At 38.0% G+C, this 26,361-nt stretch overlaps 1 protein-coding gene across 3 annotated transcripts in view; it reads left to right on the top strand.

Annotated features, from left to right (window-relative positions):
• MSH3 (mutS homolog 3) overlaps positions 1-26,361 on the top strand; it is a 119,752-nt gene that overhangs the window by 69,903 nt on the left and 23,488 nt on the right. For all 3 annotated transcript variants that reach the window (XM_035309624.1, XM_035309623.1, XM_035309626.1), the window contains 6 exons: positions 1,868-2,036; positions 6,409-6,473; positions 7,800-7,916; positions 10,902-11,009; positions 14,783-14,897; positions 18,322-18,479. In XM_035309624.1, coding sequence (XP_035165515.1) covers positions 1,868-2,036; positions 6,409-6,473; positions 7,800-7,916; positions 10,902-11,009; positions 14,783-14,897; positions 18,322-18,479 — 732 coding nt within the window. The remainder of the gene's footprint in view (positions 1-1,867; positions 2,037-6,408; positions 6,474-7,799; positions 7,917-10,901; positions 11,010-14,782; positions 14,898-18,321; positions 18,480-26,361) is intronic.

Raw genomic sequence — 26,361 nt, 5'->3', positions numbered from 1 at the left:
CATTATGACAAAATAGACTTTATCTAATTATATCAGATTTACTGTACGTAGGTTTAAATTTTTTTTTTTTTTTTTTTTTCTGTCAGTGTGTTGACGATGGCTAGAATAGTATGAAAGAGTAAGATACACTAGTGTAAAAGGAAGATATTACTAGTCTGTGGAATGCATATATTTTATTTTCATTTATTCAAGATAAAGACTAAAATAACGTGCCCTTTGGCCTAAATGTATCTCAGACTAGCGTGACAATATTATTTGTGCTAAAAAGCCCTTCTTTCATATTAATTATGGAGACTGTTGATAAAATAATAAGTGCACAGACTTACGCATCATATGTTAATTCTGTAGTGCTTTTCAAAATTATGTTTCTGTTCTAAGGGCTTTTTGATGGAGACTTTGTAATATATGTATTTTATATATATATATACATACATATAAAATAAAGTTGACAGTTTAAGTATATATATGTTTAAACTGTCAACTTAAAATTTTTGGTAGGCATTACAGTGACAGTCTTCACCAGCTGCTGGCCACTAATGATCTTTTTTCCTCATATTCCCATGGAAACAGGTCTAATTAGCACATTTTTTTTTTCTAAAAATTAGTATTGTATTTCAAAGTGGCATCCTTACTGTCACTTTTATAATAACTATGTTCTTGTAATGCAAAATCAAAACACAAGTTTTATGTTACCTGTCTGGTCACTGGGGCTGATTGTGGATTCATTCTCAGGGAAAAGGGCAACAGAGCAGGCAGAACACAAGACTTTTTTTATCACTTCCAGATTTTATTATTTTGTTTGCTAATTATTTACTCTCCAGATATTAGATTTCAGGGAACTTATGCAATTAACTGTTACAGTTTTAGATTTGCACTGAAGTATAAATATATATTCCAGTTAACTTAGCACTGATTTAACTACTTTTTGTTGTTTGCCTGACACTTTTTAAAAAAATTTTATTTTTGATGACAACCTTATTTTAATAGCTTGTTCAACTTCCCAATGTTAAACACTTGAATGGCATTTTCTGTTTCAGGTTTCAATCTTGAGCTAAGATAGTGCAGCCAAAACAATTCTGTCATTTTTGACAATGAGAGTATAAGAGCGCATTGTTTTGCATGTATTTAACATACTCTGGTTAATCTTTTCATGAGAATAGAAGGAGGCTCCTCTGAGAAGCTCCTGATGACATTCTGCTTTGAGGAAGGCCTTGCGGGAGGAACTTTTCTTTGCAAGCTTCATGGTTATCTGTCCATATTTGGCCAAAATCTAAATCCATGAAAAATCTCCATTCACATGTTGTACATAAATGATCCAGAGCTTCCCATTCAATATTGAAGACAAAACCTTGTAGACAAGGTTTTGTCTGCAATCAAGGTGCTGCAGGGTGGGGCAGCAATTGCATTCCAGAATTACAGTTGGAGACAGAAAGGAACAATCTTCATTGTGCTTTCTTTTCTTGCCATTCTGGACCGAGAAAGAACAATCAGAAAGCTGCAGACTTCACATTGAGAGGACACACAAAAAAAATAATAAATAAATAAATAAATAAAAAGACTCGGTAGAGTTTGGTATAGAAGAACGAGTGTAACACACGAGTAAAAAAGGAGTTTTGAATACATCATTTTTTCAGAGGGGGTTCTTGGTGTAGCCAATGGTGTGCAAAGTGCCTTTCTGTTTATGTAGTGTGTATGACAGCTTTTCATAAATGTTTTGTACCATGACCAAGTAGCAGAAAAGTTGTATTTACAAGGAAACAAATCTAGTGTTAAATGAGAATAAAGAATAAAAATACAGATGTAGCTAGTAAATAGGGAATATATATTTGGGTTTACTGTTATTTTATCTTATATTTCTTATGGATAGGACTGGGGATAAAACCCAACTGTTCAAGGACCTTACAGACTTCCCTCTCATCAGCAAGAAAAAGGAAGAGATCCTAGAGGTGCTGTCTAAAATCCAATTACATCTTCTGGAAATTCGTAAACAAATTAGGAATCCTTCTGCAGAGTATGTTACAGTTTCTGGTCAAGAGGTAATACGGTATCTATTATGTATGACTGTATTCTTGTGTTTGTGTAGAAAGTAGTTTGAAACTGGGGCTTTACTAGAACTCTTCATTTAGTATGACACTTGATGAGGTCATTTGATTATATTCTCTTGTACAGCTTTGAAGAACAGTTTTCTGACAGTCACTTTTTAAACTCAATTTACTTTAGTGATTTAAAGAATAAAAATACATTAGTGCAGTTGGATTTGCTTCACTAATGATTTTCTTTTCTGTGTATTTAAAAACACTTGCATACTTCTGAGGTTAATTATGTGATAAGTGCTGAAATATTCTCAGAGAACCGGGAAATACAGTGTTAGGTTAATTTGGAGAATGGTAGAATGATTTTGTAAGTACTGATTAAGAATCTAATTTGAAATATATGAGTGAAGAGGAACAGTATTAAAGAATGACAAATGTTACTTTACTGATTTTAATTCTTAGAAACAGTGCTTGTGATCTGAACTGTTGTGTGTGTACTAGATGCTCTGAAAGTGTGGACAGGCCATGCTTCAGTGAGATGAGAAGTTGAATCCAAAAAAAAAAAAAGAGAGAACAGGTTTCCACAGATTTGTGGTGGAATTGAAAGGAGCAGTGAGGTAGCTCTGTTCAGCATTATCATTGTAGTGGGTTTATGTGGCAAGGTTTTGGTAGCAGGGGGCCATAGAGGTGGCTTCTGTGAGAAGGATCTAGAAGCTGCCCCATGTTTGGGAAGGGCCCCACTGCTGACCAGAGCTGATAGTGATGTTGTTTGCGCCTCTGTGAGAGCATATTTAAGACAGGAAAAAAAGCGCTGCGGCACACAGCAGCTGGGAGAGTGAGAGGAGTGAGGAACAGCCTCGCAGGCGCCAAGGTCAGTGAAGAAGGAGGGGGAGAGGTGCTCCAGGCGCCAGAGCAGAAGTCCCCTGTGGCCTGTGGTGAGGACCATGGTGAAGCAGGATGTCCCCCTGCAGCCCATGGAGTACCACGGTGGAGCAGGGTTCCACGCTGCAGCCCGTGGAGGAGACCACGGTGGAGCAGGTGGACCTGTACTGACAGAGACTGCGGCCTGTGGAAGAGCCCTGCCGGAGCAGATTTCGGGCCGGACCTGCAGCCTGTGGAGAGGAGCCCACGCAGGAGCAGGTGACCTGGCAGGAGCTGCTGCCCGTGGGGGACCCAGGTTGGAGCAGTGTGCTCCCGAGGGATGGATCCCGTGGTACGGACCCATACCTGGAGCAGTTCTTGAAGAGCTGCTGCCTGTGGGAAGCCCATGCTGGATCAGTTCAGCAAGGACTGCATCCCGTGGGAGGGACTCCACAGCACAAGGGACGAGAGTGACCGAGAAGGAGCGGCAGAGAAGAATTTCTATAGACTGACCATAGCCCCCATTCCCCCGTTCCCCTGCGCCGCTCGGGGGGAGGAGGTGGAAGAGGGTGGATGGGAGGGGAAGGTGCTTTTGGTTTCTTTCCTTTGTTTCTCACTTCTCTAGCTTGTTAGTAATAGGCAATAAATCTTACCATCTCCCTATGCTGAGTCTGTTTTGCCCATCACAATAATTACTGCGCGATCTCCTCATCCTTATATCAACCCTTGAGCCCCTTTCATTGTATTTTCTCCCTGTTCCTCTTTGAGGAGGGGGAGTGAGAGAGCGGTTGTGGTGGAGCTTGGTCACCCACCCAAGTAAAACTATCATAATCATTTGGGAATTGAAATGAGCAAGTCAAAGGAAAAATCAATGGAAAACTGGGAAAATAATACTGAGAAACAGTGAGGAAATAGTTTTGACAGTTGAGGGTAAAATAAATTAATTAGTGAGGAAAGAGCAGCATTTGATAAAGACATCAGGTGAAAATACGATTTGATGGTGACACTGAGAAGAAAAAACACATGGCTAGTGAGTTGGGTAGGCTGTCTGCATGGATGCTGAAGTCCAAGAGAAAACGGGAAGAGTATTTTGTGAGGAAGGGAAGAGCCAGGGTTTGATACATTTCTCTCATATAGGGTGATTTGAGGGGTGGATGAACCTCCACAGACAGCCGTGTGGAGGAAGGGAGAAGAATTCATTAAAGGTTGGGGAGAGCCTGAGGGCGTAGTCAGACATGAACTGGACAGGAGAATTTCAGAAACCACAAGTCAGCATGCACATTTTAAGAGAGGGGGCCTTTGTGGGAGCGGACAGCTCATAAACAATTGTAGACCAACAGATGTATCTTGGTTTATGCTTGGGATGAGCAGAAGAGATTGTGAGTAGCTGTTACCTAATTTCATCTGGTACAGTTGTTTCAGTGACATCAAAAGAGGCAGTAAAAAAAAGGTTGTAGAAGATGGTCTGTGAGATAAGGAAAGACACTAAAAGAATGGAAGTAATGGAAAGGTAATTGAGTGGAAGGACCAAAGCACAGGTATAATGAGTCTCTTTGAGATGAGGTCTTTCTTCCTCACATCTGTCAGTTATCTGTCAGTAAATTCTTAGATTCTTGTAGCATGATGATAGATGCAGTAGGATGCAAACACTTCTTAGCAACTATTGCGGGCAGAAGTAGGGTTATGGTTTGGTAGTTCTGGAAGAGAGTGAAGCTGCAAGGAACTTCTGTGCATCTCCCCACTCTGAACATCTGTTTAGGGAACAGGTCTTCATGGGGAAAAACAGACTATTTTCTCTTTAATGTGTGCCCCCAAACCTGATTGTGAAAATATGATTAGGTTTTCAGAGTCAGCCCACAGTTTTTTGACTTAGATGTGCTGTGAAGTTCGTGTTAGAGTTGTGGTGAAGCTCCAGATGACACATATCTTTTCCAAAATGTGAGGTCACACATGTATCTATTTTATCTTTTGTTTCCAGACCTCTAGTGTGATTTGTTATAGATACTAAACAGGACAGAAAGCTTTCCAGACAATGATAGCATTGGTGTTAGTTTCAGGCAGGATTTAGAAGGAAATTGCTACATTTGGCAAATGTTTGCTTCCTGCACGGCATAAGCATAAGTTTATTTTAATACTGCAATTATTTATCTAATAGAGCTAAGAATTAGACAATGAAAAGCTAATGCTTTTGTTGCTTTGAAGGACGTCACAATCTCTTTGCTTGTTTCTCACTGGCCACACAAACAAACCAGGCAATTGAACTGTTTATGTTAATTTAGGCTGTTTTGAGTTCAGGCATCCAGCATAGACACAAATGTGGTATTATTTTCTGTCTTCCTCTTGTAAACATAGCATATTAAGTTGTTTTGAGATGAACTTTATAAAAAATGTAATACCAGCACATCAGAAGCAATGCTAGCAGTAGCAATAGTTGGCTTGTTTTCAAATCTTTGCAGATCTCTACTTCTACCTATTTTCAGTCCTAATATCTCAAGTGCATTATGCAATTTAAGGCTTTCCACCATACCAAATATTCTAAGGGTATCTTAGCTAAATTAATAACTAGTGTATTTTGTCCTTTGTGGAATCTTGTGCTCATTTTAGGATTATTATTGTTTGTACTTGAAGGTGATTGCTGGCTGTTTTGGTGGGGTAAAGAAGGTTTTATCTAAATCACACTTACTGCAGTGGAAAAGCTTTGTGAGATGAGAGTCTGATGGTTTGCTGTAAACGTGATCAGATTCTGGGTTAATTCAATCTCTGCTAGAAATTCATTTTGCAGGTGAATTCTTTTATTTGAGAAAGCCTCAATTCTTTGACATCTAGGACCTCAGGGAAGGTATAAAGTTAAGAAATGTGAATCATACAAAATACTGTAATAAACACATCATGTAATTTTCAGTGCTGTCAGCCTCTTACCATTACTGCTGTTTTCCCCTATTCATTCTCTTTCTGACCTCAAGCATATGTAAATTTGAAATAACGTACTGTAGATACAGTGCTAACATTTGAGAATTTGAGTTCGTTTATGATACAGGTAAATGTGTCTCAGTATGAGTTGTTGGTCCTTATTCAGGAAGGCACATCTCTCTGATAAGGTGTAGCCTCAGTACAGGTGGTATATAATGTAGGATCTGTGTAAATAATTGTGTGCTGATTTGGTGCGTGGCTAGGTAAGGATCGGGTAAGCAAAACTCACATAACAGATTCTGCTTTTGGCCTGATGGGCAAGCAGAGCATGTTAGTGGTTGGAGGAGTGGAAGAGCAGAGAAGGGACAGCAGCATGGCAGGGCACAGGTACACCTCAGGAAGGGAGTCACTGGTAGAAAATGTTCGTGTCATGACCTTCACTTCTGGGGAAAAAGAACATTAGTTCCTCCTGGTCTGCTCAGCCTCTTCAGGCTGAATATGGCTATCCTGTGATGTACGCAAATTTCTTGTTATATGAAGAATATTATTCTGTAGTCTTCATAACTACCTGTGATATGTAACATTAAATTTCTGCTTATTTTAGTTTTTGATAGAAGTCAAGAATTCCCATATGTCATCTGTGCCATCAAGCTGGGTTATGGTTAGTAGGTATGTTAAATGTCTTTCAGGTTTGTTCTGTTCTAAAACATGAGAAATAAAATACAGTATCTTGGTGTTACAGTTAATTCCACACACATTCTTGTTGCTCCATGTGGTTTTCATTTTTAAACTGAAAGCCAACAAAACCAAATTATTAACTTTTGCCATAATAGGTTTGATTTAAAAGCACACAAAACCAAACTGAAGAACTGGAGTTCTTAAAATGTTTTTGTTTGTTTGTTTCTTTGTTTTCTTTTTAACATTGCACTAGATCCTTAGTGCAGTACTTTACTTTTTTGATTTGTTAAGAATATTTACTGATGTCAGAACTACAGTCTTTATTCAGTTGTGGCTGTAGCTTTTAGGTACAAGCCTTTCAGAGTGATAGTGCTTATTATTTTATTCAGATAGGTAAAGGTGTCTGTGCAAAGATCTGTTTGTGCATCTCAGTAAACTCACTGTATTTAAAATGTCATTTTACTTAAACACACAAGTATTGCTTGGCTTGTACTTAGTGTTACGTGAAATGATCATGATTTTTGATAGGTTAAAGAGAGGTGGACTGAACTATGTAATAGACTTTTTTTTTTTTTTTCCTCCTCAGTCATTTGTTTTATTATCAAAGCAGGTCAAACATCTTCGTGTTATAATGTATGTACACAGACATCTGTCACCAGAAATAGGCATAATAAAGGTGAACTCTAAAGTATCTTTATTGACTTATGCAAGAAGTACATATTAGAAGTAAACAGATTAGCCAGAAATAAGAAAATGAAGAGCAATAAAAATAAAAACAAATATCAAAAAAGGCAATTGAACGACAACAAAAATAAAAATAAGTCTAGGAATGTCAGAGTCCTTTAATAAAAATACAAAAGTAAATAGCAAGTGCCCCAGATGGAAACTAGTATGCGTGCATGACAGCCTGTATTTACTACATTTATTTCAGACTGATCATGGTTTTCCTTTTTAAGGTGATTTTTTTCTTGTGTTTTTTTGTATATGCAAACGGTCACAGAAAATTTATCTTACTCTGCAGCATACTGCTGAACAGAATTTTGTGAAATACATATACTTCTGTAATACATGTTATAGTGTGAAAAACATTTTAAAAGCTTTTTGAATGGGTAGTGGTGCAGCAACCGGTCACTTTATTCACAGTATAGATCACTGGGATCAATAGAGCTTAGTACCACCATCAAATAACATTTTTTTATTTTTAAACATACATTTTCAAGGCTCACAGAAAATAAGAAAGCTTGTCCAATTTTGCATGTAGATGGTATAACTGCTTAGTAACCTTGATTTCCTGTTTGGCTTTTCTCTATCTTCCAGCACAAAAGCTGTCAGCCGTTTCCACTCTCCTTTCATTATAGAAAATTGCAGACATCTCAATCAACTTCGGGAGCAGCTAATCCTTGTCTGTGGTGCTGAATGGCTAAATTTTCTAGAGTAAGTTTACAAAATAGGACTCATCATTTTATTTTATTTTATTTTTGCTACAGGAACAGAAAAAGATGCTTATCTCTTAAAAAAAAAAGGGGGGGGAAGAGTTGATAGTTGTATTGCCCATAACAAATATGAAGATATGATCAAAATATTGTTCTTGAAGTTAGAGTATTTTAAGGCAAGACCTTTACAGACAGACCTGAGACCAGATGTGATATCTTCAGATTTTGAAATTCTGATGGAAATGTATATCTAATAATGTTAAGTGGCTCTTAAAATTTGAAAACTAGCATGACAGCACTAAGAACCTGAAAGTGCAACTTGCTCTGAATGAGCAAAACTGAATATAGTATTTTTATTATGTATTTATGATGTACAATGCAAATAAGAATTTATTAATAAGCTAAGAAAATTCTCCTTTGACATTAATTTATATACAGTATGGTTTCACTGTTAAGCGTACCATTATTAAGAGAAAAAAAAAAAGTACAATTGCAGTGTTACAGTTTTTGAGTGAGAAATGTTCAGGGTATTCAGACAGTCGCCTGGATGAATGTAATTCTACACAATTGTATGCTATGTATGATAACCCTGGAACTAACTGTGAGTCTGTTAGAAGGTGACTAGAGTATTGTCCCTCACAACTTGTCTCAGATCAGAGTTTCAAACAAACTTACTTGACTATTTAGTCAAAGGACCTTCAAAATGGGAATTTAAAAATGATTTCTCAAATTTCTAAATACATTTGATTTTTCAAGTGTCAGGTTATTGAATATTTTTTCACTTGTATGAGTTAACAGACCACTGAAATTGTCCCTCATGTCATGCAGTGATTACTGGTTGACTTTCAGTTGTGCTTTTTTTTTTTTTTTTTTTTTTTTTTCCTGATACTGAAACTTAGCAAGTTCCCTTTGAAGCTGTCTCAACATGACAGAGACTTTTTACCTTCTCTGATCTACAATCACAGGATTTCTGCAAGTAAACATTACTATGCCAAAATTGACTTCTAATTATGTATATATCACGTCAGTGGTCTTGCCTGTAGTAGTTTTCTTCAAAAAGACTATTTTTCTTTAGCACTAGTTCAACTGTTTATACAGTTTATATATGAACCAATATACTGGACAGACAAGTCCATCATGTATCTTTTAAAGAGGAACAATCAAACTGATGCAAGCATTTAAATGCTAAAATGTTTCTGCAGTGTTTATCTCAAAGTTGTGTTCCTTACCTCTCTGACATCCTGTCTGGGGGTTGGCTGCTCCAGCAGCAGGACCTTGTGGCAGGTCATGGTGGTTTTCCCTAAGGGTCCCATCTCTGTGTTGCAGGATGCCTTTGGGCAGGGTGTGCATTTGGCTTTAATTTTGTCAGCTCCCCAGTGCTCTGGAGTTGGTGTAGAGATTCCCTGCTGTCAAATTAGGCACCTTGGCAGCCACAGCAAGCAGAGTGGGAATTAAGCTGATCCTGCAAGAACATGAGTAGACATTGAATCATCTAGCTCCATGAACAGGATGCGCTGTGGGAGAATCTGTGGTTCAGAGTGGAGCAGTTGGAAGCAGGTAGTTGGGGCCAGAGAAAGGACAGGAATCTGTGTAGGACCTCTCTGACAGTAGCTAACTTAGCTGCAATGCAAAAAGGTGCCCCAGGTACCCTATGTTAATACTTCTACTCGCCCAGTGATGGTTTCTGATTAACTATCAGCAGAGTCCTACTGCTAGCACTGGCCTGGGAGCAGTTCTTGTTCTATTTGTGATCTCTGTGCAGAGCCACAGGTTGACCACCCCAGTGAACGACATTGCCAGTATTTTGAAAGACTACTATTTTAACAGTTATTTAACATTCCAGAAATTATCTACAATGATTAGTTGCTAAATGCTGTATTAGATTTCCTGTTTTAGTAAGCAGTAAAATGTGTTTTCTTGCTGCCAGCCCTTCAAAATTCTTGTGAGGTCTGGAAGTCAGGCTTCATCCTTTGTGGCTTTTGCATTACCATGGGTTCTGTAAAGTCTGTAAGTGACATACATGTGGCAGAGCCACAGTTTCCCCTTCCCTTCATTAGTGCCCAGGGCATGCTGAATGTGATGCCAATAATATAACTGGGGCCAAGGTTTTGCCTCCTGGTAGGAACCCAGCAATTCTATTTATTTGGTAGGAACGAGAAAGCACATTCCAATTTACTCACCTCGAGCTGTTTTGGCTTTGCGTTCCTGTAAAGCAGTTCTGTTAAATAACATTTGTCACTGAATTAGCAATCTAAGTTTGAGTTGACCTGTGTTAACCTCTCTGCACTTAGATCTGCTGCTTTTCACATTTACTTTGTTGTTTTCAATGCTGATAGCAGCATACAGTATCCTGCCCTCTCCCCACCTTTTAAAATTCTGCTCCTACACTGGATTTATATTCCAAGTTGTATCCTTGAGACCAGGAGAGGAGAAAAGGAATTCATAAGTGCTAAGAGAATGAAGTCTACTGAAAATTGTGTTCTCCTGGTAACTTCATTAATGTACTGGGTGAAGCAGTGCCATAACCAGAAAATGAATTCTTGAATTTTCTGCTGCATATACCATCTTTTGTTGAAATTATAGACAACTCCCGTATTCAGGCACTCTTATTATATATATTTTTGACTCTAGCGTATGATTGAAGTGAATTGGCACTTGGGATTCAGTTACCACTGTGATAAACCGTGGCATTTTTATAGACCTCATTTACGCAGGGATCAACTGCAGACCCCTTGTATGCTATTTAGCAAATTTCATTTTGTCTGCTTTTTTGTGTTTAAAAATAATTCACTGTTACAACAGGATCATGAAGTCCGTCTTGATGTCCTCATATGGTAACAATATACTGCTGGGAGATTTGAATTCAGAGTAATTTTAGGTTCATAGGAGCCCTTTGAGAAACCTGCATGGGGTATATTTTGACAATACATTTGTATCTGTATAAAATTATTTTTTTCTCCTGTTATTTTTCTCTGTTTTGGAATAGCCATTTCAGTGAACATTTTTACCCTATGTCTAAAGCGATTGGTCACCTAGCAACTGTCGACTGTCTGTTCTCATTGGCACAGGTGGCTAAACAAGGAGACTATTGCAGGTAATCAATTCTTATTTTTTATTTAGAATTTTATAAGGAATTAGAGTATTACAAATAAATTTCAGTTGAGTTTGTGTACAGTATGTATAATTATAATTGTTTACAGTAGTTTTAACTTAATCTCATTTTGCAAAGCAATGCTTTTAGTCTTATTTCAAGACCATAAACGTTGCAATTCACATTTGTCAGCTTCCACCTGTTTGTCTGTTGTTTTCATGAGTCTAGTTGATGGTATCTCACAAACATATAAATACGTGTTGAACTTTGCATGGAAACAATGTCCATGCTCCTCATTATTTTCCCAGAGAGGTCTTTCTAATACCAAAGTTTATGTGGTGTATGAGGTATATTTCAAAGATGTATTTCAGATAAAGACAGGTAAATGCTAATGCCACCTGCTACAGAAGTGGTAATGTCTCTACAACGATGGTGTGTTCAGATCTGATGAGCTGTGTATGTCCCTCCACCTAAGACCTATGCAGTGCAGCCTGGGACTCTAGTGGTGCCAAGGTTATCCCTCTTGCCCTCTGGGTTGGGGAGGCACAGAGCCTCAAGTCCTGCTTCCCCGAGGTTGGTCTAAAGCTTATGGATGCTTACTTACAAACATCCATCTGAATTAGTGAAGTTTGAGACCTGTGAAAGTACAAAAAATTGTGTATTAAACGTGTAAGGAGGAAGGGAAATCAACTTAAATACACTTCTGATTTTATACAGAAGATAATGAAGAATATAAAGATAATAATGATCACTGTGGACTCTTGGGATCCTGTGTGCCTCTGTCAGAATCTCCTTGAAAGTAACTGCTCACTTATTTCTGTATACTCAGATGAGAAAACAAACTGAAATGTTATTAATTCACTGCACAGAGTTTAAATAATTCACTGAATATTAAGGAGTGTCTTAGAGCTTATAAACCGTAAGGGAGGAGACTTAGCTAAACCTCAGCCAAAAGGAAGATGTCAATAATTAATTCTGGAGGTATACAGAAAAAGAAGATAGGACTTTAATATTAACTAGTTCAGGTATTTCAGAGGAGTTTTTTTTTTTTTTTAGGCATTTAAATGAGTTGTGAAGTTAGCAGCACAGGTGCTCCACACAGTTGTTGGAAAGAGCTAAGCATGGGAACAGCTTCCGCAGGTCATCCTGAGACACTCATGTTGGGAGACTCATCCTTTACAGGAATGATGAAAAAAGTCAGGGTTCTCAGGCAGCAAAGTTACATATGTAAGGATGATAATTCAGGTAGCCCAGACATCATTATCATCTGATACTTGTGTTGTCCACTCTGCAGTTTGTAAATTTGTTAACTTTCTGTAACGCTATTGGAAAGATGCTACATGACTCAATAACGTGCTAGGCATTCCAGAGATTTTTTTTTCCTTTTTTTTTTTTTTTTAAATTATTATTATTATGATTTCCTCTACTGCATGACAGACACGTGCTTGTCACATTGTGAGGACACAGGGCAGGAAAGACCTTTTGAATGACTGACCGTGTCTGAGGCTTTGCTTCTGTGATCCCCATTGTCTGAAATTAGAACAGGCAGCTGGCAAGGCACATGGCATCCTGAAACTACATCCTGTCTCACAGTTAAGTGGAAGGAGACACGAGCAGTAAAAGAAACATGGTGATTTCCAAAGATGAGGGTAAAACTTTAAAACAGCAAAAGGATCATTTAGCTGACATCTCTCCTTGCCTCCAAAATGGAGAGGAGGAGGAGGAATGTACTTGTAGGTATGCGCTCTTCCCTTCTCAGACCATCCTATTACAGCTCCAAACTAGTTACATATCTGACAAGAGTGGAGAATTAAATTTCCTTTTTTTGTATCCTAAGACTCAGTCCTACTGAATTCATCAGTGTAACTGCTGGAACTGTCCCTATGCTGAAAAAAAACAACCAAACAAAAAACAAAACCAAACCCCTCACAGCATTTTCAGCTTGCACCTCTTTCCCCAGTGATTTCCATTCCTAATTTGCCATTGTTTTATCTCCATTTTCCTTTCTAACTGCATAGTTATTATTCAGCCCAAGGAAAATCACACTTTGTCCTGGTTTCAGTTAGGACAGAGTTATTTCTCCTCCTAGTAGCTGATAGGGTGCTATGTTTTGGATTAGGATGAGAAGAATGCTGATAACATGCTGATGCTTTAATTGTTGCAGAGCAATGCTTACACTAAGCCAAGGACTTTTCAGCTTCTCGCTCTGTCCTGCCAGTGGGCAGGCTGGGGGTGAAGCAAGAGCTGGGAGGGGACAGGCCCAGGACAGCTGATCCAAACTGGCCAAAGGGGTATTCCATACCATCTGACGTCATGCTAAACAATACACAGGGGTGGCTAGCCGGGGTGGGGGGCCAGCTGCTTGTGGATGGGCTGGGCATTGGTCAGCGGGTGGTGAGCAATTGCATTGTGCATCACTTGTTTTGTACACACTATTATTATTATTATTATTATTATTATTTCCTATCTTAATAAACTGTCTTTATCTCAGCTCACAGGCTTCACTTTCCCATTTCTGTCCCCCATCCCAGAGAGGGAGAGGGTAGGATGAGTGAACGGCTGTGTAGTGTTTAGCTGCCGGCTGGGTTAAACCAGAACACATTTCCCCTGAATTTTGCATTCCTTCTGAAGTCCAGCCAAGTGTTATTTCATTTCCAGCCAAAAGGTTCTGTGGCTTTATGCCATTATTCTCTTTTCTTAGCAACTGCCACTTCGGTAAGTTATTGCTCTTAGCACAAAGCACTTGTACTGTAGGAAAATGTTGCAGAGACATGAAACCACATCTATTTATGTTGCACTTTTACTTATGATGAAAAAAAGGAGAACAGGAAAAAAAAAATCACAGCTATAATTTAGTTACTGTCTTGTTTAGTGATTTTTGTTCTGTGAAGAACAGACAGCTTTTTGAGGTGGAGCTTCTTAGAATGGAGGTATGTAACAGAATTATACATGTTTTATTAGTTATATCCTTGTATATGGACTAATTTGTAGGTAAGGTAGAGCCATTTGAAACAACGCTTTTCATCACATGGTTTGGAGAAGAGAAAAAATACAAGTAACATCAATCTGGTTTGCATATTTGTTTCTGAAAAGATACTGTCATTTCAGTGTTTCTTAATATGCTTTAGTATGCTTTCCATCGACAGTGATTGTGATGACTCTTACATGTGTTTGGAAGTTGCTGTCAAATATGAGTGCAGCTCATATGTTTATAGAACTACAGCTCTGTCATCCTGTAGGCTTTGATTTGTATGGTTTAATGTGTTGTCAGTCACAATATACATAGCCGGAGAGTTTTCTTTGCTATCCATGTGCCAGCCAGGGCTTGATGCTGTTGCAGGCTGGACCAGTTTATGAGCAAGATCATTTGTGAGAATATCAGATGTATCTGCAAATGGTTGAAGTTTGTTGGAGCTTCAGTAGTGAGGGAAAGAAAGTGGATTGTCCTCGAGTTAAGGATTTTGTTATTGTGTGTTCACGTTGTAGTTCTTACTAGTTCTTTGTAATATATATGAACAACTGAAAGCGTTTCCTACATAGTAAAAAAGAAACACAAAAATACTCTAAAGTATCCTAATTTAATCAACTAATATTTCTTTAAACTAAATGAATCCAATCTTTAGAAATATTTGATAGCAAGAATTCATTTTTGTGTCATTTGCATATTTTTACAAAAATCTGCATTGTAGACGATCCCCGCAACATCTTGTAATTACAGTAGTTCTAAGTAATTGGTTACAATGAACATTGAAATTAATGTGTCTTCCTCTTTGCAGACCAGTTGTGCAAGATAATCAGCAAGAAATAATCATAAAAAATGGCAGGCACCCTGTGATTGATGTACTACTGGGAGAACAGGATCAGTATGTTCCAAACACCACTAACCTTTCAGTAAGTATTAAGGTACCCTTTGGGATTCAAAATCATTCAGGGGAATGAATCTGGAATTTGCTCTTTGGCCAGGAAGGTAAAATAAATAATTTAATTATAGAATGGCTGCTTGCTTGCATTTTAGAGAGACATTGCTAGACATGACCACATCAGTTTTGTCTGTTTTCTGGTATCCTGCAGCCAGATTCTCTCTTAGCAACCCTGTTCAGGCTTAATCACATAAGGAAAGAAAAGAGGAAAGGGGAAAAGGAAAGGAAAAGGAAGTGGAAAAGGGAAAAGGAAATATCAAAATCATGAAAATTTGATTATTTTTAAGTAGTTATCTTTGAAAGATAAGTGAATAATTACATTTTTTTAAACAATGTCATCAGAGAGAGTCTGTATTTTGTAGTAATTTTATCTCAAATTTATGGAGATTTTTAATGTTTGTTTTTCCATGGGCATATAATATACAAATTATCAATCACTTGAATTTTGTGAAATTATCAATCACTTGAGTTTTGTGTCACATTTGCAGGCTCAGTCTTACAAATTATTTCTAAGATAGCTCAGATGTTTTATGGTATTTCTCTACTATGCATTTTCCTTTCTTTCTGGAAGTCCTAAATTCACACAGCAGTTCACAATCTGATGAAGCATATTTGGAGTTCTGACTCTTCACTGTGCATTATCATGTATACACAGTGTAGACTGCACATTAGTAGCAAGAAGCCATTCATACTAACATAGATGAAGATCCCTGATGTGTAGCTTTGCAGACTCTGTGATACCCATAAGTCTCCCTGACTTGTTTTCTGCAACAGAGAATTAAGTAATAGGATGCTGAGAAGTAGGAAGACCATTAACTTTCTTGGTGTTGTTGTCAGCAGGTCAAAAAGGGCTACAACATAATGTTTTCTATGCAGTACCTGAATTGTATAACCTAGATTACCTAAGATTGGTATAAATATGCAATTACCTTATATAGAAAACATTGCCTTATTTTATATCATAAATTGGTTTCTGATGAGCATATTTTAGTTTTTGTTTGTTTGGTTGGTTGGTTGGTTTTGTTTGTTTGTTTGTTTGTTTTTCCCTGAAAGACTAAAACTTGCCTGTTAAACTGTATGTCCTTTTGACTTTTTTTGTTGAATATTTATCTGTCTATATCTTTTTTTAAATACTACCATTTCTGTTCCTAATGAATATAAAAATATGCTTGCAACTTACCTCTGAATACTTAACTGCCTTTTGATACAGTAAACATAGAAAAGGTAGCAGATATCAGCGTGGAGTATTGCCATGGTAAGCACTGTTCAAGTTCGTATGTACTTCTCTAGAAATATTTTTAAATGCTGTTCTGTGCTGAACAAGGATATAGGTATTGTGGAATACTTCATAGAACATTTTCAAAAATTTATTTGAACTCTGAAAAAGCGACAGGTGGCTCTTACAAAAAAATATCAGCATTTCATTCAGTAATCATGAAGCACTTTATCCCTTTAGTCACCTTCTTATGTTGGCTTTTCAGGTACTGAATATTACAAAAGCAAGTGGTCATGGTAGAATCACATTCTCTCCTACAGTTCGTTTGAGTTCTCTCCTTTTTGAGAGAGGTGGGTGGGAATCCAGTTTATTAAAATGTCTCTAGTTTTAACTGATATGTTTGAATCAGCAGGAAAATTCATCTCCTGTCATGTTTTTAGCTGGAATGTTATCAGATACCTAACTTTAGGAAAGCTTTCTTGCAGTGTTCTGAAATAATCATTTTATACTTTCATTCTCCCTCTCCTCCCCAAATACTCATGGATTTTTTTAATACCTTTAACTTTATCTTATATTGCAATGAGATGTTAGCTTATGGTTGCATGCATTTGTAAGGGTGAGTGGATCCTCTGGACTGATGCTCCAGTGTATGTTCTTTTTGAAAGCTGGCTTTGCAAACCAACCACCAGTCTCCAAACATGCTTGGAGGGACCCTGGAGGAATACCACACGCATGCAAGAAACTTGTGGATTTAGCAGATTAACTCATTCTGCTTTTAAGTATCTGTAAATTCTTGTGTTGAGTGAAATGGTGGTGGCCCTGACGAAGTTTTAGTAGCAGTATTGAAACTATACCTCAGAGAATAGAATGTTATGAATTTTGTTCCCATATAGTCATGTGCATTGTATTACATCCATCCTTCATTCCTGATAATGTCATTTTCTGTGTTTTAACTTTATTGCAAGTTCCTTATGAATGTGTTTTGTTTTTGTTGTTGTTGTTTTTAGTAAAAAACTAAACAGCTTTTACATATAATAAATACTGGTTGCATGTACCTTCTGTATGATCTGAATTATGAAATAAGTGTCAGTCCTGTATGAATTTTATTTGCCCTCCCTGTTGACAAGAATGAAAACCCAAAAGAGAAGCAAATCTGTAAAAATTGTGAGGAGATTCTATGGAGATATTTGTATTTTTCTTGTCATGGTGCCTGATGACCTCCAAATTTCCTAAGTAGTGTGGCTAATATTCATTATGCAGAGCTTATTCTTTCCTCTCTGCCAGTCCCATGGGGTAATGGAATATGCTGACTTTTGGTTAATTCATACATTGTTGGATTTCGTTGTATGTTGTAGTACAAAAGTAAAGTCTGTTAATCTGAAGTGCTTGCATAACTTAATTTCCTAGTCTTGATTCAGGCCCTGAGAAGGCTTTATATTTTCATTGGTGAGTTTTAATTTTGTGTAAGAAGTTGGCTTGCACCAGAGGAAGAATATTTTGTTTTGGAGCCATAGACAGGTTTAGGTACTATAGGAGGTATTATAGCTGAGATGAACTCTTTTTTCTCATACATCTTCCATAGGATTTCAGTGATTAGATAAACTGATCTGTTGGAGATTGGATGCAATCTGCTCGAAATATCTGTGTTAACAGCCAAGTACTGCTAAACGCAGAGATGTCTTGATTTCTTGTAGCCAGTCTGTTTAGATGTGGGTGTGTTGAAGGGTTTAAAGTCTGGGTCGGATCTTTGTCCCATTTGGCAATGAGAACTCTTAAGTGGAGAGGAATCCAGATCACAACCAAATTGGGATGACAGTTGCTATTCTGAAAGCTGATGAGATTCTCCCGTTCTCCAAAGAAACTGCACAGAAAGTTCTTGGAGTACTTTCTTGGTTTCGTGATGCAGAAAGGGAAAATTCTTCCTCACTCTGTCCATATTTCTCCAGAGTAATGAGTGTTGTTATGCTTCTCTCTCACCAGCCTGGAGAGATCTGAGAAAGATTTATCCGAGACTTCATTATATCTTGAGAAGTGAATATGATGAACTCTAAGAATGAAGGAAGCTGTTCAAATAGAAGCAGAGGACATCCTGTATCTTTCTGAGCATATGTATACACACCAGACTTTCTATATGCATCATATGCAGACAATATGTTTAACCAGTGTTCTGTGTTTCCAGGGAGATGGTGAAAGGGTCATGATAATAACTGGACCCAACATGGGAGGAAAGAGCTCATATATAAAGCAAGTTGCATTAATCACAGTCATGGCACAGATTGGTTCCTACGTTCCTGCAGAAGAGTCAACAATTGGTGTTGTGGATGGTATTTTTACCAGGTAATCTTTCAAAATTTTCTGTATGTTTACAAAAACTTTACTACAGTGTGGGTGTGTGTATATTGAAGTATAATTTCATTTTTCATGTAGAACATTAGAATTTATGCTTAGTTTTCTCCTTCATTTTAATACATACACTGGTTGTTAGGTTTTGTTTCATGATTTTCTGGTCAGCTGTTTGACTACAATAACTGTTTTGGAATCTTTGAGTCTTTAAAGGATAGGAATGTTAATGTGTCTGGCTCAGTTAAGATCTAGATGTTTAAAGGCATCTGCTTAAATGGACATCTCAGTCAAATATTCTGCTGGGTAATACCTATTTGATGTTGCCCCTGAAATGAATGCTGTTAACTCTGAAAATCATGTCACAGTTCCTGCTGTGCAGCACAGTTGTACATACTTCCAATATTTGGGACTGAGAATCTGGGTCCACATATACCCTATTCTTATTCTCTTTTCTGTACTGTCGGTCTTGTACATATGTTACTTGATGTCTTTTAAAGAATGCATAATGGCAGTTCATTTTACTTGGCATGTCTTAGTCTCATTTTTAAAATAACGTTGAATAAATTTTAAAGATTACCAGCACAGTCCGAACTTTTTTTAATAGTCAGTTATTACTGAGGATTATCCAGCCTTTTTTTTCCTTTCTCTTTTCTCTCTTTTTTTAATCAGCAAAAGTTCTGCGTTACTGATGCCATTTGAGCTGGATGATTATTTATGGTTCTGAGTTTCACAAAGATTATGTATCTGTGGTAGAATTATCCTCCATTAAATGTGATGGAAGATTGCATTTCAGAGTTAACTTTTAACACAGAATTTGAAATATTGCTCATATGGGATTGCTCCATCATACGAAGATACTGTCTTCTTATGTGTACTGTGTCATGACAAAAATGAACAAAATAATGCTTTGATGCAATTCAGTGCTAAGCCATTGAACAAATTAGAAAACAATTTGTATTATTGTTCCAAAATTAATTGGATCTGAAAATTCAAAATACTTACCTTTTTTTTCCCTGCCCTATGTTGAAAGTAATTGACTAAATGACCATTTCTGAGAGGATGTGGAGATGCACAAGATGTAATTTATTTTGCAGCAAAAACATTCCAATGTTACTAACAATCTGAAGATTATTTTTGTCTCGCTCTGTGTTTCTTCAGTGAACAACAGAGTGCTGCTTTTGTGTTCACACTGACTTAATTTCCAGCCATAAGAGTATAAATGTGTTTCTATTACACTCAGTATCCCTTTTCCTCTGATTTTGTTTGACTGTAATTACAACTGGATTATTTAGGATATTTCTGCTGAAATATCAGCAGAAAGACTGAGGAATGTGACACGGTCACTAAGGAGTGCAATTTTGTTATGTGCCCAAGTCAAGTGAACAAGTTGTTTTGTGTCCTCTGTAGTGTGAAATCCTTGAGTTTAATATATCTGAGTTTCACCTGTTCCCAGTGCATTTCTCTGGGAACTTTTTTCTGCATTGTGTGTATTTTTGCATCTGTTCTCTAAACAGTTTTACCTTCTGTCATGCTGCTTTGTGCTTTTTGATTTCAAGCCAAAGGGATTAGGGTATGTCACCTACTGGCTGTGAGGTTTCATACCATTTAATTTGGAGCCCAATCAGATTCTAATCCAGGGGATTAATTTTCCCCTGTCTAAATTAGCTCTGGAAACTCAGATAGCTATGCCTTTCTTCAACTAATGTGAAATGTGTCAAAATTGAAATGATGAGCACTCAAAAACTATACTAAAGAATTATTTAAATTCTTGTCATTGCACTGGTAATTTATTAAACTAATTGTCTCAAAATTAATCAACAACACATTGAAATTTTATCATTTACAAAGTAATAATCATGCATTAGTTAAAAGGTTAACATAAGAGTAACAGGAAGCAAAAAAGCTGGTTTATGTAATACATTCCTTCAGAAATCCAAGATGGTCACTTCCGATCTGTAAAAGATGCAGTGGAACTGCTCATCTGTGCATTGATTTAAACATTTCACTTCTGTAAAATGTAAATTAAGGGAATGAATTGTACTGTTGGGACAGGTATTAGCGATTTGCTATGTATGTATGGGATATTACATCTTGATACAGCTGCAGCTTTCCTTCCAGTACAAATGTTTAGGAGGGTGCTTGCATGTTGATTTTGCTTCTGCCTGTGGAGTTTAGGGGTCTTCCTAACTCTATATATCCAAGTAGCGATTGTTCACGCTCGCTGGGTAGGGGAGTTTTCAGGGCTGTTTTCTGTCCCACTATGTTTGATCTTCAGTAACTGCAAAGTGGTCTTCAGTGCCCAGTCTGGTCTTTGCCTAACTTGTGCTTCATTTTAACCATACTCAAATTGTGAACTTCACCCTCTCCAGTGAGAAAGGGAATAACCAATCAGATTCTGTAACTCAGAGACTACCAAGGAAGCAGGCATGTTTTGTTTTGTTTTGTTTTTTCTTCAGGGTTCTGGAGAAGGTCTTCAATTACGTAATTTCATCAGGACAGGTTAATGTGGTGTTATATTCAGGATATTTCTTAGACCTAGGAAGTTAATTTTGTTATACATTGTAATGCCTAGTTGGAGGAGAGAAATAATAAATTCAGATATTACATGATAGGTCCTACATTCTTTCTTTAATGCTTCGACTGGCTGACAACACATTTCTAAAGCCACAGCTTTTGCCAGGAACTCTATTCTGGTAGGGAATGAGCTTGAAGAAATTTCTGTTCATGCTCTTTCTCCAACTCGCTCACAGTTCAGGGTTTTCATTTTGTTTTCTTTATCTGTTTTTTTTTTTTTTTTTTTTTTTTTTTTTTTTTTTTTTTAATAGGATGCAGCTATGCAGACATCCTTTCTGTACTGCCACCCCAGGCCATAAGTGTCTTGCTGGAAAATGGGATTTTTTGTTGATAACTTTGTTATATTTTAACTTTTTAAAAACATTGCACAGGAACATGTCAGCTTCCAAGTTATTTTAATCACTGCCACGATGTGTTGTATTTCTAGATGCTGTTATTACCATAGCACCCCTCCTGCGAGGGGTGCTTTATGGGCTGACTGTATGAGGAGTTCTGTGCATCAGAAACACCAACAGTTCTGGTGCTTCCTAATTTTTTTTGAATATTGATGCTTTATTTTGCAGTCACTTTCTTGATTGTAGACTGCATCTTTGAAGGTTTAAGACTGCATCTTATATAGGTTTAAGAGATTCATCTAGGATTTGTATCTTGTGTTTTAAGTAGGGTTTCCATGGAAATTGAAAGGTTGCTACTATCGTTATTCCTTTGGATATATTTATTATTTAGGTATTACAGCTTCTCTAAATTGACTTTAAATAGTGCATTATATTAAGTGTTTTAAAGCTGAAACAGGGTTGTAGCTTAAAGGAAATGTCTTGCTTAGAGGTACAGTGGAAATAGCAATGATTTATCTTCATTACGAGGTGTACAAATACAATACAGTGCTAAGGCTAGGCAAACATTTCTCAGTAGACTTGATAATTTCATCCTAAAGAGGGGGAAAAGGAAAGATCCTTTCACTGCATAATGTCCCTAAACCCAGGTGATGTGCTATTACAAGTCTGCAAACTGAAAAGTTTGGGAAGCATGAGTAATTTCTTCCAATCTCCCATTTGTTTTATCCACTTAAACAGGTTTTTGAGTGCTTCTGTGCTTCTATCGCCAGATTCCATCATTTCTTACATTTTAAAAACAACCTTGTCATTTCCACTGCAATGCTTTGGTCCCCATCCTGGAAAGCAGGTGTTGAGGGGGACATGAAATACAGAGTAAAAGATTTGCTTCATTTTTAAGTGGCTCCAGCTTCAAAGAATCAGAATAAAGAAATGCCAAACAATTCTCTGAATTTTTCTATGTTTATTTAAAGCTATTTGGAATAATTTTTGTATTTGAGTACAAAAGTGTTTCTATAAATCTCTCACTTGAACTTCCACATATCCATATTCACTTTTTCATGAGTCAATGTATGTGTAAACTGTTTTTGTACAAATAAATTACCATTCTTCAGACCTTTTGCTGTGCCAGCTTTAAGGGAAGCTATGTAATGAGGAAGGAGAACACAGTCTTTTGAGGATGGTTTGTTCACGGGTATTTTCTTCATTTTTTTCAGTAATGGATGATGTTTTCAAGCAAGCTTTGCACATAGAATTTCATTTGATTAGTTTCATTACAGCTAGGAATTTTAGAGTTTTAGAAAGGTCAATGCCCTCTATATTGACTTTTACTGGGATTTGAATGTTTAATTCTTCAATATGTTTGAAAGTTCTTAATGTAGTAAATGGGTTCAATTTTTCTTTTAAATTAACCTTCAAATTGTGTTAGTTCTTCTACTCATTTAGTTATTCAGACATTGATAGTGATATAATGTTTCTCTGTGTGTTTTGTAAAATGACAAAGCAAGTGTGGACACACATCATGGAGGAACTAATGAAAGAAATTCTATTGACCTAATAGTGCATTCAGAAGGAACAGTGTTTAGCTGCTGAAGAAAGCTGACCTGTAAGGAGGTCACACTTGATCTATTATTGAAATAATTTCCTACAGCTAGAAATGTTCAATCCACTTCCTGTAGGTCAACAGTAGCTCTTTGTAAGGGTCAGTTTTCAAAACTGAGATGCAAAGAAAGCTGTAACGATTTGAAGGTAAAATGTGTTCAAATAAGCAAGCAAATTAATAGTTCAGATTACTGAAGGTCTCGTATTCAGAATCCTAACAATCAAATTCTTGAAATCACAAGCTTTCAGTAGAAAGAATACCTTTAAGAAGACAACTCCTACCAACGCTAGGAGACAATGAGAGGCAAAAGAAGGAATTCCTTTCTGGAGTACTTACCTGCCTACCTTTCTCTTGTTAAAATGAAAGCTATTTCATTTATTCAAGTGGTCAGACACCAGTATGCACAGTCACACTATAGCACCATGCATGTTCCCATCAGGTTTTTGTACCATCAGCCAAGCTGAGCACACTATTAAAAGGACAGTTTCAGTTGCCTGAACTTGTATGCTGCGGAGTGCTTATCTGCGTTTGAAAGCTGCCTCTTGCAGGTTATGTACTACATGCTTAAAGGTTAATGGAATACAAAGAAGCATCAGTGAGATGCATGTAGATTGCCCACTCACGCACCTCCTCCCTTTCAAAAGAGTTCTCTTTCTGTTTACTGAGTCTCAGTTTGTCTTTTAATCTTCATAATGGCAAAGGAATGGTGTTTGAATTGTCAGAGAGGGTATATTAAGAAAACTGAGGGGTGGGAGAGGTTGGCAATACAAGTTAATAACTAGTAGTTGAAGGTTGTCTAGATAAGCAGCAGTTTAATTCTTTTGTTTTATGTAGGATGTGCAGGTAGCCTGCACTTCAAGACAATTGTCTTGGTATTGGCTCTGCACAGCACATGGTCTGTACTTAGATATGCATGACTTTGACCTACATTTTGTCCCTTTAACAGGTGATTTAGATGTATTTTTAACATAGAAGGCATTCCTAATTGCTAGGTCTATAGTTAGGAGGAACTCAGTTCAAATTCCACTGTTCTTCATAAAACATTGTGAAAACAGATGGCCTTTGCTCACCTCTGGGAGGGATGGATTTGTTCTTCTAGGTCATACTTGTGTGTCTATATAAGGGGTCCTTCAGATACTGTTGCAGTATTCAAGTTACTTGGCTATTTTGTTATTTTCTTGCATGTCTTTCTTCCTTGTGTAATAATTTTAAAAAAGTGTAATAGCTGTTCATGCAACTAAAAGTAGAGTACAGAAATCTTCAGGCAGCTGATCCTCATGTGTCTTTATAGCATGACAAAGTTGTAGAGCCATATAAATTAGGCTGACCTAATGCATTGACCTGATGCTTCTGATTGTTTCAGCAGAAGCTGTGTCATGCTGAGGTGCTTGCACACATCTCTGGCATGCATGTGGTCTTCCTGTGTTCCCAGATGTAGAAGCTGAGGGAGAACATCTGTTTCAGGCAAAACTTCTTGGAGTTGTCTGTGAAGGTAGTCTTCAGACCCCAAGCTTAGAGGTCTAACTTAATACCCATCAAATGTAAGAAACTTCTCAGCTTTTGTGAGAAGGTGAGGGAGGAGGCAGAGGAAAGGAAAAGATGTTTTCTGCATTGGTTGAGAACTGGCAGCTTCATTCAACACTGAAATAATGAGATCCATCTCCCTCACCACTGGCTTCAGTTGACTAACTTAATGCAATTCCAACAGCTGAGATCCAGTTCCAAGCATATATACCTTGCCAAAGAAGGGTGATTCTGAGTTTAGCAAAGGGAAGGAATTGCAGTCTCTCCAAATAACAACAGGGTAACTGAGAGACTCACCAACCTAAGATCACCTCCTGCATCTGAGGGCCTACCCATGTCAGTGTCAGTTATGTCCTCACAAGCTTTGAATGTGCTGATACACACAGTTCATGGGACTGTACTTACTCCTCATCTGCCTAGTCTTTCTAGAGTCCAGAAAAACAACTCTGAATGGGCTGAATCTACGCTTGAAAAGACATCCCATGTTACTCACTCTTGCACAGGAGTGTCATTGAGCAAGGTAAGTTGTGCCAGTGTCTCCCAGAGCAGCATATCATTCAAGCCTGGCTTTTCTATCCCACTTGAGCCTGATTTCTTGAAACATCATGAGTGTCACTCTGTTGTAGAGGTACCCCAGTACTGCTGAATCACAGAATCACAGAATCATCCAGGTTGGAAGAGACCTCCAAGATCACCAAGTCCAACCTCTGACCTAACATTAACAAGTCCTCCACTAAGCTCCACATCTAAATGTCTTTTAAAGACATTCAGGGATGGTGACTCAACCACTTCCCTGGGCTGCCTATTCCAGTACCTAAAAACCCTTTCAGTAAAGAAGTTCTTCCTAATATCCAACCTAAACCTCCCCTGGCACAACTTTAGCCCATTTCCCCTTGTCCTGTCACCAGGCACGTGGGAGAATAGACCAACCCCCACCTTGATACAGACTCCTTTAAGGTACCTGTGGAGCGTGATAAGGTCACCCCTGAGCATTCTCTTCTCCAGGCTGAACAATCCCAGCTCCCTCAGCGGCTCCTCCTAAGACTGGTTCTCCAGACCCCTCACCAGCTTCATTGGTGAGCACTTCCATGTCCTTCTTGTAGTGAGGGGCCCAACAGTAAACACAGTACTTGAGGTATTGCCTCACCAGAGCCGAGTACAGGGGGACAATCATTTCCCTAGCCCTGCTGGCCACGGTGTTTCTTATGCAAGCTAGGATGCTGTTGGCCTTCTTGGTCACCTGAGCACACTGCTGGCTCATATTCAGCCGACTACCAACCAATACTCCCAGGTCCTTCTCTGCCAGGCAGCTTTCTAACCACTGATCTCCCAGTCTTTTGATCTGCTTGGGGTTGTTGTGCCCCAGGTGCAGGACCTGGCCCTTGGCCTTGTTGAACTTCATACAGTTGGCCTCAGCCTATCCAGATCCTACTGCACAGCCTTCCTACCCTTTGAGCAGATCGACACACACACCTAACTTGGTGTGTTGTCTGCAAACTTACTGAGGGTGCACTCGATCTCGTCATTCAGATCATCAATAAAGATAGTAAAGGGAACTGGCCCTAGTACTGAGCCCCGGGGGACTCCACTACTGACCAGTCTCCAACTGGATTTGACTCCATTCATCACAACTCTCTGGGCCCAGCTATCCAGGCAGTTTTTAACCCAATTAAGTGTATGCCAGTCCAAGCCAAGAGCAGCCACTTTGTCGAGGAGAATGCTGTGGGAAACAGTGTCAAAAGCCTTACTGAAGTCAAGGTAGACCACATCCACAGCCTTTCCCTCATCCACCAAGCGCATCACTTTGTCACAGAAGGAGATCAGGTTCGTCAAGCAGGACCTG

This window comes from Oxyura jamaicensis, chromosome Z (genome assembly GCF_011077185.1).
Source record: "Oxyura jamaicensis isolate SHBP4307 breed ruddy duck chromosome Z, BPBGC_Ojam_1.0, whole genome shotgun sequence".
Lineage (NCBI taxonomy): Eukaryota > Metazoa > Chordata > Aves > Anseriformes > Anatidae > Oxyura > Oxyura jamaicensis.
This window is presented reverse-complemented; position numbering and strand designations above follow the sequence as displayed.